The 12,050-nt window shown below is 39.3% G+C and overlaps 1 protein-coding gene across 1 annotated transcript in view; it reads right to left on the minus strand.

Moving 5' to 3' along the window:
• The window catches only part of ncoa5 (nuclear receptor coactivator 5), a 15,734-nt gene extending 5,095 nt beyond the window's left edge, over positions 1-10,639 (minus strand). Inside the window, exons 1-11 of the mRNA XM_010771412.1 lie at positions 10,514-10,639; positions 9,639-9,694; positions 7,782-8,051; positions 7,454-7,561; positions 6,069-6,132; positions 4,487-4,822; positions 4,287-4,408; positions 2,851-2,992; positions 2,389-2,591; positions 1,854-2,058; positions 1,611-1,702 (exon numbers count right to left, since the gene is read on the minus strand). Of these exons, the coding sequence (XP_010769714.1) occupies positions 1,611-1,702; positions 1,854-2,058; positions 2,389-2,591; positions 2,851-2,992; positions 4,287-4,408; positions 4,487-4,822; positions 6,069-6,132; positions 7,454-7,561; positions 7,782-7,950 (1,441 nt within the window). The 5' untranslated portion in view covers positions 7,951-8,051; positions 9,639-9,694; positions 10,514-10,639. The remainder of the gene's footprint in view (positions 1-1,610; positions 1,703-1,853; positions 2,059-2,388; positions 2,592-2,850; positions 2,993-4,286; positions 4,409-4,486; positions 4,823-6,068; positions 6,133-7,453; positions 7,562-7,781; positions 8,052-9,638; positions 9,695-10,513) is intronic.
• Positions 10,640-12,050: the final 1,411 nt, after the last annotated feature.

Raw genomic sequence — 12,050 nt, forward strand, 5'->3', positions numbered from 1 at the left:
ATGAGTAGGTGGGGTTGGGGTGAGTAATTTTTTACTTGTTTTTACGTGGGGGGTAGGTTTCTAGGGGTGTTTCAGGGTAAGTTTTACAATTTACTGTTTCTCGGGAAGAGGGAGGTTTTTCAGGTAATTTGTACGTTTTAGAAGGAAGGTTTAGGTAAAACTACCTAAAAAATAAAGGTAGTTTTATTTCAATTTCATCGCTGTCATCTTCATCAGCAACACGTCTAACCAGGTAAAAGTCTTATTATCTATACTATACAAAAATTACTAACTAGTAATTTCATAAGAGTTTCGACCATTTCCACGTCGATCAAACCTTACTGAAACATATAGACGTCCCATCGAACACCTAAATGAGGGTCCACCTTGATTTCAGACTAAATTGTGAACTAATCTAAAGTGTAGTAAGTAGGTGTAGACACTTCATTTGATTTCCATAATTTATGGTAAATGGAGACTTGACATCTCCTCATTTATTGTTTCATCGTTTTGTAACTTTATGAATTTATTTCAGTTCATAGAGTTGTAAAATGGGTTCATATCATGAACTCAAATACTTGAACCAATGAAATGTGGAGACCGATATTTCTATCTTTCTGATTCGAAACGTGTCTTCGTACTTTTATGTAAAGTTTTACGAGTTGTCACGACGGTTTTAAATATTTTGGACTAACGATGTGTTTAATTTTATTTACGAAAATATATCTAATCCTAGTCAGTTCAGGCAGGCAATCAGTGCAGCTGACTGCCTGTTGAAGAGTGAAGTTTTTCTCTTCTTTAGATCTAGCGTTTTATTAATTTTGTTCGCTTACGGACAAAAAGGACCGGTTCCTGTCCAAGTACCTTGTGTTGTGCTCGGCATCACAGAAGTGCACCATTACAGAGCAGACTTTTCCTCTTGCCTCTCGTAGCCTTGCGACGAGGTCGAGAAGTTTATAACGCATGGGTATTTCCTCGGCATGTGTGGCGTCACAAACGCTCCGACACCAGAAATCAACCATTCGTGTCACCGCTAGACAACAAATAATCTTAGACCAATCGATCGATACGATTTGCTTAAATTTCTCAAAAGATGTTGGTTTCCACCTTCTCTCGAGAGAGGACTCTCCGAGTTTATTGGAGCAACATTCCTGTTTTCGTTCTTCAATGAAACAAATAATTGTTCAATAAAATAATTAAACCTTGTTCTGTTCTACTTCTTTTTTTTTTTAAATGTTTTAAAAAAAAATCTGTTGAAATGTCATGTTTTTGTGTTTAATTTTGCATCGAATATTTCCAAAATTCCCCAGCTTAACCTCCCATGGAAACTTTCCGCCCCTTTGCAACCCTAGTCATGATGGCACATAACAGCTTGCGACCGCAGATTATTTCGGCGATTAGATGAAATGTAAATTATATTTGACGCAACTTTAGTTACATTTCCATGACTTTTCCAAAACTTTGGGAAAAATATTGTTTTCCATAACTTTTCCAGGGCCTTGAATTTGCATTTTGAATTTCCATGACTTTTCCAGGTTTTCAATGACCGTACGAATCCTGGAGCCAGCAAGGACAGGATTAATGATTACAGCCACCAAGTTTCTTGTCCGGCGAAAATGATTTTGTCTTACCTGCAAGAGGGTCTGCCGTGCTTCGCAGCAGCCGTCCTCTTTTGTCGTTCAGGTAGGCGATGAGACTGTCCAATTCCTCTGGGGTGACAAATCTACCACACAGAGAAATACAGTTATTCAAAGTGTGGGAGCTTTTTAAGAAACAATGCATGCAAAACATGGAAATTGAAAATAAAAGGTATCAGAGAGTTACATTAATGTTACCTTCTCTGGTCTTAAAATATTAATATAATATTAACATACCTGTTCTCAGACAGCAGTGTGATGGAGGTGAGCACAGAGACGGGATGGCCCTCTCTGTCCGGCTCCCTGAGTAACACATCGTCCGCCATCTTGGCAGCCTTTCTGGCAATCTCCTCGCGTTCTTTTTCGCGGTTTTCAACTTTGTAGGTGTCATAATTGTGGGAAACCAGCATCATGGCGTCCTGCATTGGCATGTTTCGATGCTCTACGGAAATAATACGATTTAAAGAAAGAGGAATGTTAGCATGTAAAAACAGAAGATGCACGCTTTGGTGACCAACCAGCAGAATCAGGTTTATTGCCAAGTAGGTTTACACATACGCGGAATGTTGTGTATCATAATGCATACATAAAGAGTAAGAGACATTACGTTTTAAAATAAGCAGAACTATTATTAAAAATATATATATATATATTTTCTTCTTTTTTTTTGCCAAAAGGAAATACTATAAGAACATGACAAGTTACTGAAAACAAATGTAAAGAGGGAGAAGTGTTCAGTTCCAAAGAGGTGGATACTGTGGGCTTGCGTTACCTTGCGGTGTGCCGAACAGGATGTTGACAGTGCAGGAGCGGTGCACCTGGTGCTGCTGGGTAATGATGATGGCAAAGGGAGTGCGAGCTCGGCCGACATCCTCCAGGGCTTGTGTTAGCGACACTTCCGTGTTGAGGAAGATCAGATCCACCACCATGCCCACATCACGGATTTTCCTCCCGACCGTCTCCGCATACTCCCGACAATAGATTTTCAAGCAAAAACACACAAAGAAACACACACAGGAACGATATGAAATAAAAACATGCCATGTACTGGTCGAACAGAGATATTTATATTATGCTACGAATAACACTGCACTTCTGGTTAGATGCTTATTCCGTTTATTTCATTGTCCTAGTGCTTGTACTCTGCAAAGACAATAAAGTTGAGTCCAATCTTATCTAATCTAGAGACGTTTCTGATCTATGATTTCTTGTAAAGAGCGGAGGGTGGACATACTTTTGCGCCTTGTTGACGACAATCACGGAGCAGTCGACCGGGCGGTCTGTGTCGTATCGTCGCTGGAGTTCTTCGTAGTACTGTCGATACAATTCATTACGCCGACGCTCTTCTGGTCTCGCACGATCATCTACCGCTGCAGCTGTAGAGTCAGAACATTTTTCAGAAGGTTGAATAACAATTATAGAAGGACTTCAAAAACATGCTAATAAAGCCTTGTTTTAATACTGCAGTTGTTCAAAAAATGTTTACTATGAAATGGACAGAAAGCTGAAAAGTATTTAAAATCTGATTGTTGTAGGTTTGTCTGTTTGGTAATGAAGCTGCATCCTCACATCTCGACTACTGAGCTACTAAGAAAACTCCATTCAAAATGATACCCATAACCGGGGGGGGGGCACATCACTTTTTTGCCATGGTTCTCAAAGGAGCACCTGGAGATGTTGCTTGGTGCTAATCCTTAAAATGAAATAAACCGTAACTTTTGAGGCGGACTTGACTTTATTTGCAAGACACACGGCACTGAACACACGTGCAGAGGTGAACACAAGACAACATTAGCACGACCAGTAATCCTACAAGCTGTCATCACTACCCTCCTGACTGTTCTCCTCACTGTCTTCCTCTCTGTCAGACATGGTAGCTGATGATGTAGGCCTACTACTTTCTCTCTGGTTGAGTCTGCGATTAGCTGCTTGCATCCACAAGTCAACAGCTGGTTTTGGGTCGAAAGTCTCTGTTGTCATCTTAGACAAGTGGATGTAATCAAATAAGTATGTGAACATAACCAATAACTTACCATAGCCAATAAAAAATGAATGTAACTTATTTAATTTGTGTTGTTCATTCATATCTTATAGTTAACATTTATTTATGCATTTTTTTATCTCTCCAGTTTTAAAGGATATTTTTGGTTACGGTCCTATAGTATACATTGGAATGATTTCAAACCTGTTTATCCCAATAATTATAAAGGAGTGCCTTTAAAAATATGTGTTTACATAAATTGTGACCAAACCGTTTGAACTTAGACTAAAGTGAACTATCTAAACACTCCTTTACCTCACTGAGCTGTAGTTATCAGCCTCTCAGTCTGACTGGAGAGGACTCTCCCTCCACATTATTGTAGAAACATCTTCTCCCAGATCTGGCGCCCTAGGCAAGATCTCCCCAGATCTGGCGCCCTAGGCAAACATCTATAACGCCAGTGCTTCGGGCCGGCCCAGAGTTCATATGCAACTCGCAAATATCTCTCTCTCTCCTCTCTTTTCTCTCTTCTTTCTCTCAATGTTGGTACGCAAATGCGCCTTGTTTCAAATGACCCGGTGCTCTTTTTTTGGCGAAGGTGCACCTGCGCACCAGTTATGTGCAGCCCTGCCCATAACCACAAACAGTAATTAATCAATAATATTTGGAAAGTACACCGTCGTACACACCCTCTGACTCACGGCGCCCGTTCCAGGGATCTCTGAACGGCTCCCTGAAGGGTTCTTCCTTCCTCCGGTAAAACTCTTCTGCACCGCTGCCACTGCGGTAGAGTCGGTCATATTCTTCCCTGCTGCATGGGGACATTTCAAGGTCAGACAAAGATGCAAAAGGTGGATTTCAAATGAATGGGCTCAGTGTCAGTAGTCACCTGTACGCAGGATCACGAGGGTCCTTGTCTCTGCTCTCTGAGGTACGGTACCGGTAATCATGGTCACGAGAGTGGCCCCTTCCTGGTTCCCTTCCTGGTTCTCTTCCTGGTTCTCTTCCTGGTTCTCTTCCTGGTTCCCTTCCTGGTTCCCTTCCTGGTTCCCTTCCTGGTTCCCTTCCTGGGTCCCTCACTTCACGGCTATCCCGAGCATCTCGTCCTTCTCGGCTGTCCCGAGCATCTCGTCCGTCACGACTTTCCCGAGGCTCACGCGCATAAACAGGTGAGCGTGACCGAGGCCGGGGCTCTTTGCCGTCTCCGTAGCTGCTGTACGGGGCCCTGAGAGAAAAGTTTGCAATTAGTAAAAGGCCGGTTCGAGTTTGGGTTGCCTATGAAATACTGCAATGGGTTACTTCTGCCCACGACTGGTGCAGAAAAGCCTATAGTTGGTATTGTTTCATCGCAAACGGAACTAACAAATTCAATCCAGGAGGTGGGTCCGATAAATGTCCTTTCAACAATGATTTTTGAAAATGTCCATCGATCCTTGCACGCAACAAAACCGAGACGACGACCGCTTGAGTTTCATTGACCATAAGTCCAGCTTTGAAAGTGGTTTAACAACAAGGCAAATTATTTTGCGCTTTAGCACAATTTGCTTGAGATGGTTTGTGTTTTGCTCTCCAGTGAAACACATTCCCATGCTGCAAATACTGTGTAAGAAATGTGAATGAAAAAGCATGTGCTTGAAATGTCTTTAGAAAGTACAAGTAATTAATCTCAGCTTTATTCTCGATTGCGTGGAACAATCCGGTCTAAACTCTTTTTGGAAGCAAACAGTAGAAAATGACAGCTGAGGCTTTGTTACAGTTTCTACAAGCATGAAAGGACCTAGGTGTATCCAAGTGGGCATGGTAAGTGCAGTTTGAACTTTTCATGTTAAGAAAAAGGTACATGATGCCTAGTCTTCCGTTCTATTTAGGGTTGGAACAGTATTTACTATGCTCTTCCACAATTATTTGCTCTAAATTAAGCAAAATCCTCTATTTTTTTCCCCCTTCTTCCAACATTTAGTTGTGTCACAATATGAACATTTACTCATTTAGCTTGAGATATAGCTATATGGCATGTCAAAAGTAAAACGTATTCACAATGCATCCGCATCCTAATAAATAACCATTAAAACACATCACTTGCCCTGGACTGTGATCTTATGGGTGTAAATGGTGTAAATGCACATTCCTACAATATAATCTCCCTTACATACATTTTAATGTTTTAATTGCTGAATCTATTCTGGATGTGTCACAGGCAAACATGGACCTGTGTCAAAGGTCCGGGGCAGGGTGAAACTATCATCTTGAAAGTTGTATATTTTAGGTCTAAGATGAAAAACACTACTAACCCCCTCAAAGAACACAAATGTTGAAAAGCGTTGAATCTTTGAGACCGACACTTTTTTGAAATTACATTCAGATGATAAAACTGGTGGTAAACGACAGTTGAGGAACACGTTTAACGCCTTTGTTGTTGTTTTTTTTTTAAGGTGATGGTAGATCTTCACACCCATTTCGCGTTACTTTACCTTCGTGGAGGGCTCTGCTGGGATTGAGGTTTAGGTTGCCGTCGCTCCACTGCCATATTTACATCTGAAAATAAATCAATCCAAACGTTGAACATAACAGTGACATGTTTATCAGCTTCTGTTTTTACGCAGGACGGAGTGGCCGCGTCACTACTTCCACGATCCAAATAAAAATGAGCTCCAACATCCAAGTTGGAAAGTCCAAACTGAACGCGACAAAATGCAGCAAATGAAGTTGCCAAATCCGTCAAATTGAATTGTAGGATGAACAAGAAATGAAGTGATCATTAAACTACTTCAAGTACTGTTCAAAAGAACGATTAACACTAGCCAATCTTAAATGCGGAAATTACAGGGGCTGTACAGAATAGTTTGACGCTTAATTACGTTGAATTTCCTATTCTAAAAGATTCAAATAAAGCGCTGCTTTCTCTTTTTGCATGGCTACTTTTTCTGTTTAAAGCTGGAATTCTTTCACAGTTTATTTCTTTATTATAAATAATCAAATATTTGTAGAATTTTATTCCAGAGTTTGATTGTTTCTGACTCGTTTAATCAACACATTTCCAATTGCTCCAAAGCGTTGTAAAGCCTGAGAGTTCATTAAGACCCATGAGTGTCAATTTTGAAATTGGACTAGTCCTGTTGTCCACAATTGGCATATGAATTCTTCAGTGTTGGCCAAAAATGTGTTTATACGGCTCAAGGTGACTATTGTCCACCAATAATCAAAACCAGTTAATCCTTCAGTCCAAGTGGACGTTTGTGCTAAATTTGAATACATTTCTTCTAAGTATTGTGTTAACGAGAATGGGTTGGACAACCTCGAAAACATTGACTTTAACAAAGACTTGGTACAGCCTTAGTACATTTGATTTTCTACTTGAAATGTTACCTTCAGAAAACACATGAACATAAGCGAGACCTTTAAATGTTGAAGAAAATTCACAAGAGATTTGTCAAAGATCAAGGCTTTGCCAGAATGTAATAATGCACTTGTTTATTTGCTTTGTAATTCAATAATATAACATGTCTACAAATAAAAAAGAGGTAGAAAAATCAGCTAGGCTGAATCTTCATTTTTGTTGAGTTGTAAGTCAAATGAAACAACCTAAACTCTGTCAGATGTGGGTTATCAGGCACTAGTTTGATCACCGGGCATGCAGCTTATTAAAATACATATAAATTAACTATTTGTAATTGTTAAAACAGAAAATGTGCTACTTCTTTGCTGGCAAGGGAAGTTCACTGAAAATATAATGCCCAATCAAGATTTTAACAGTCAGAACAGAAGAAAAAAACAACAACCTTCCAATAAATGTGTTTGTTTGCCTTACACCTATTCTCTTTGGCAGAAAATCACACCCACTGCAGTAAAGGCTTACCTATTTTATAACCTTTATACAGTCGACCCTTTTGAGCCGCCTTTGCAGCTTCGGCTTCCTCAACCCGTTCAAATTGTACAAATCCGAACCCGCGAAACATGGACACGCCTGGAAGAGGAACATTTTAAGTTGTACAGTCTTAAGATCATTTTGAAAAACATAACTATCCATTAATCTAATTGAAAAAATAGTAGCAGTAGGGATATCATTATGAATTTCACAGGTTTGCCTATCATGAAAAACACGACTCATGATGCGTAATGTTAATAGATTTGATTAAAATTATTATCATGAATTAAACCTATTGATTGTATTGTGTTTTACTAACCGATTACTTTCCCATATGTGCTGAACAGTTCTTCCAAATCCTTCTTTTCCATGTCGGAGGTCGGCAAATTCCCAACAAAAATCCGTCTCTCCAAATCTCTAGGGTCATTACTGCTGCAGGAGCGCGAAAAACTTCCTGGGGATGCGCTGCGGCTTCTTCTGCGAGACATGGCTCAATCCAAAAGGGTTTGCTGGTTTCTTCGTGCGTGCCAAATGCTTGAAAGGGTTTGATGGTTCAATAATAAGCTTCTTTAAATTGTCGTCCACAATCCTGAAAGATGTCAGTGAATTAAGAGAAAAGATCAAATTCCTTGGAGGGATGAAAAGTTTTAGCAGAGCAAAAAGTGGCAGACCAAAATCACAAAGTTCAGACAACGTAAATGCAGTGGCAAATAAATGTTCAACTGTTGAAAATACCTAAATTGAAACAAGCTGATTAAAAAACGCAAATCATTTTTGACAGAAGATTTAACACTGCACTGAACCGTAATGCATTAGAGCAATTGACTTGGTGGAATATCAGAGTACGATTAATGCGGTTTATATAAAGCGCAAATGTAAATCCATGACGCAAATTCGGAGATGCAATGGACATCCTTCCAAATGATACCTCATGGAGGGATGGGAAAGATGTTGTCTGGCTTTATACAGCTTAAGATGCAAGGCAATGTGTTGAGAAACAAAGCCAATCAAGCCAGAAATTATTTTCATGATACAAGACATTTGTCCCAGGGGTAGGCGGTATATTGTGGCAATCCAGTGGAGACTTTTTCATCGTATATATTGGCAACATCTTTTGTTGAAGTAAAGAAACTTTTTTTTTTTTATCGTAGAATGCGTCCGCAAGCTAAACCAGATAGCATCTGATTCCATTTAATGATAAAATAAGCCGAAAACGGTTTGAACTCAATGCTGAAAACACATTTCACAGAAGGCAACACCAAGCCGCAAACCCTAACGCAACGTTTAATTGCAGTTAAAAAGAGAAAGTGCAAGAAAATGGCACAGATACCCATGGAGAGTCAAGGCAACGTTATATTGTGACATTTTTAAATGTTTCACGATTTAAGTTTAGGGTCCCATTGCGTATCTCAACGTTGTCTGTCCTTTAAATTGTTTAGCAGTGGAGCTGGTTTCAGTTAATGTCTGTATGGTTTCACTAATTCGCAATACAGACTCCCCACAAATAGCAACGCACCATTTGTTTAAATCATTCTCTTTGCTCCAAATGTTGAAAATATCTCGAGGAAAATTGCATTGAGGAAATAAAATTAAAATCATGGGTTTATGATCAACTTGTCAATGTCAAAACATTTTTTTTTCTTCTATAGGTTGAAGAAACCAATGATTAAAAAAGTTTTCAAGGTAAGATGAAGTCTTTACACAGCCAACATGGCCCAATGTAACAGGATTTCAGCAAAACACAGATTTCAAAATGATACATGAAAGCATTTAGTGTTCATTTAAAAGGTGGGGTAGATAAGTTTGAGAAACCGGCTCGAGATACCGAGACACTTTGTTATATTCCATGGAATGCCGATAGCAATGAATATCTTAAGTGCTTTGACAAAAAAAAAATCATAAAAAAATGTTATCTTTGGAAGCCCAATACTGGATGGCCTACCTGCCTGTCAGCCTTCCATCTGTGCACAAACTTATCTCGTGCCCTCATTGGTCATGTGCGCGTTCGTGTGTGTTGGAGGAGGGGCTCTGTAAGGAAGTGGCAGTTTTATTCCGGCTGTGTATATTCAAATTCTAGCGCACTCGAGCTGGTTTCTCCAAAAGTACCTACCCCACCTTTAATGTATGGTTGGAGGAATTTTAAATAATGCTTTTTAGGAAGCAGCCCTTTACATACATTAACTTCAACGATGCCCTGGATTCTGTGTCGACACAATTCAAAACAGGAACCGTCTGAGGAAGGGAAAAAAGAAAAAAAATCTATAACTTGTTTTGTCGTTAGTTTGTATTCATAATATAACTCTAAACAATGCAATTTTTCTTTGCATTCAACGTTTATTGTTAAAACATTAATTCCAAATGTATTACCTAAATTGTATATCAATCTATTCATCTATCCATTTGCTCTCTTTGAAAGACCTCAGGTAATTAAATAATATGCAAGTGTATCAACACAGAACTGATATACTTTCTCATTATCCAATGCCGTTATCAGTAAGTTGACCACTTGTGATATTATTTAAACAGTTGGTATGAGAGAGGCGGGGTTGGAACTTTCTGCAGGAAATGAATGATTATTCTGCAAAGTAATGCAAACTGTAACTTTATTTCTGGATATCTGGTTATTAAAATCGTTGAACCGTCCATTTTGACCTCCTTACTGCAAGTACTAGTTGTACTGTTTCCAACGATAGGCATGAGTACCTGTACAACATCGCTCGCGCAGCAAATGGCGTGCCACGCGCTACGGCATCGGGTTGTGTGTGAACAAATAATAATATTTAGCGAGCTGTGTTCTCTGTTGTTGTGTTTTTTAATATCAGATTCACATGCACGTATGCATTTCCATACTTTTGTTTGTTAATGGTTAACATATGTTGTGACGATGTAGCTACACGTAGCTAAGTTAGCGGTTAGCGAGCTATTTAGTGTTAGCTGTCGTTAGCATACAGGTTAGCGGCTAGCCTTGCAGTTACACAGCCAACTGCACGGAGTCAGGATTTCCATTTGTATGTCGTTGTATTACTAACAAAACAGCGACTATTCACTCACCTTCAACGGGGATTGTATCTATTTTTACTGCCTCTCAGCGCCGGACAGATACTGGTCGAGGCGATATCGCTAGCTTAAGTCACAAAGCCGCTTCTTCTTCTTCTTCTGCTGCTACTTTACGGTAGTTTGATCTTCTTCTTCTTCTTTTGTGTTTATTGGCGGTTGACAAACCAACTTGTAGGTGCATTACCGCCACCAACTGGACTGGAGTGTGGACAAGAGACTAAGCAGAAAACAAGAAACAAAAGAAACAAAACAAAGAACCAAAACTCTAGATTATTTTTAAATGTAACAATTTATCTTAGAAATGTAATAATCTCACAATATATATTGCCTGATGTTTTCCCTAACAGTCCTGACTCCTGATAGCGACAAGTCATGGAATTTTGCTTTCTTCAGTGTCTGGAAAAGCACATTTCTCTGAGTACTATATTTCCTGCAAAGCAGTAAAACATGCTCAACAGTTTCTGGCTGGCTACAGTGTATACACTTTCCGGTTGGATGCGTTCCTATTATACTTAATGTATGATTGAGACCTGTATGACCTATTCTCATCTGAGAAATGACATTTTCCTCCCTTCTTTTAAACCCCACCTTCCTTCCATCCCCCACATACCTTTGAATTTTATAAAGATTTCTTCCTGTATCACTAAGGTCCCAATGATCTTGCCATGTTGTTTGTGCATATTTCTGTATGAATGTTTTAACCTCCGCTTTACTGAGTGGAATTTCTATGTCCATACTTGAGTGTTTGTTTGGCCAGAATATCCACCTGTTCATTACCCACCACACCAACATGAGCAGGAAGATCTTCTTCTTCTGCGGCCACAAATACTTTTAACTTTTTTTTTACAGACATCTTAGTTGTTGCTCGGGAGCTGACATTTTTGTGGTGTTTACCGTCTCTACCCTTTATGTAAAAAAGGCTAATGGTAGTTGGATTTTTTTACATACTTCTTAAGCCCCATTCTCGAATTCCCGACGATTTCGTAGGACCGAGCAGTCGTGTACACCCAACTGTCTTCTTTGTGTGGCAAAGAAGCGTTATGCAAAAAAAAACGCAGAATTTTAGTGCGTGTAAAAGTGTTTTACAAAGCATTATCTAGTTAGATCGCTGTTATACGTAATATGTGCTATATTCCGTATTGTGTACATCGTCTAGCTTGGACATATTGCGTGATTACACTTTCCCTGATAATATTACTTGATATCTTTATGGTCTAATCGTTTAAACTAAAAAAAAAACGGGTATTCGGGTCCGCAGTGTCATGTTTTTACAAAAGATCTTTTCTTATTTTCTTTTGTGTCCACTACGACAAAACTTTAACCTTTGTTGTGGTGTCCGTAAATGTCGTTAGTCGCTGATATCGTAGCACATACATAATTAGGTAGTAATAACAAAATCCAGTAATAATGGATTACTGATATCTAGTCCAAATCTAGAAGATGGGACACTTAGCCTTATTGACATATTTTGCGATATTAAGTGCAAGTTGTTTTTCGTCGTAAATTGGGGTTCATGTTGGTTCGTACCCCC

This window comes from Notothenia coriiceps, unplaced genomic scaffold (assembly GCF_000735185.1).
Source record: "Notothenia coriiceps isolate Sejong01 unplaced genomic scaffold, NC01 NC01_scaffold00009970, whole genome shotgun sequence".
NCBI lineage: Eukaryota > Metazoa > Chordata > Actinopteri > Perciformes > Nototheniidae > Notothenia > Notothenia coriiceps.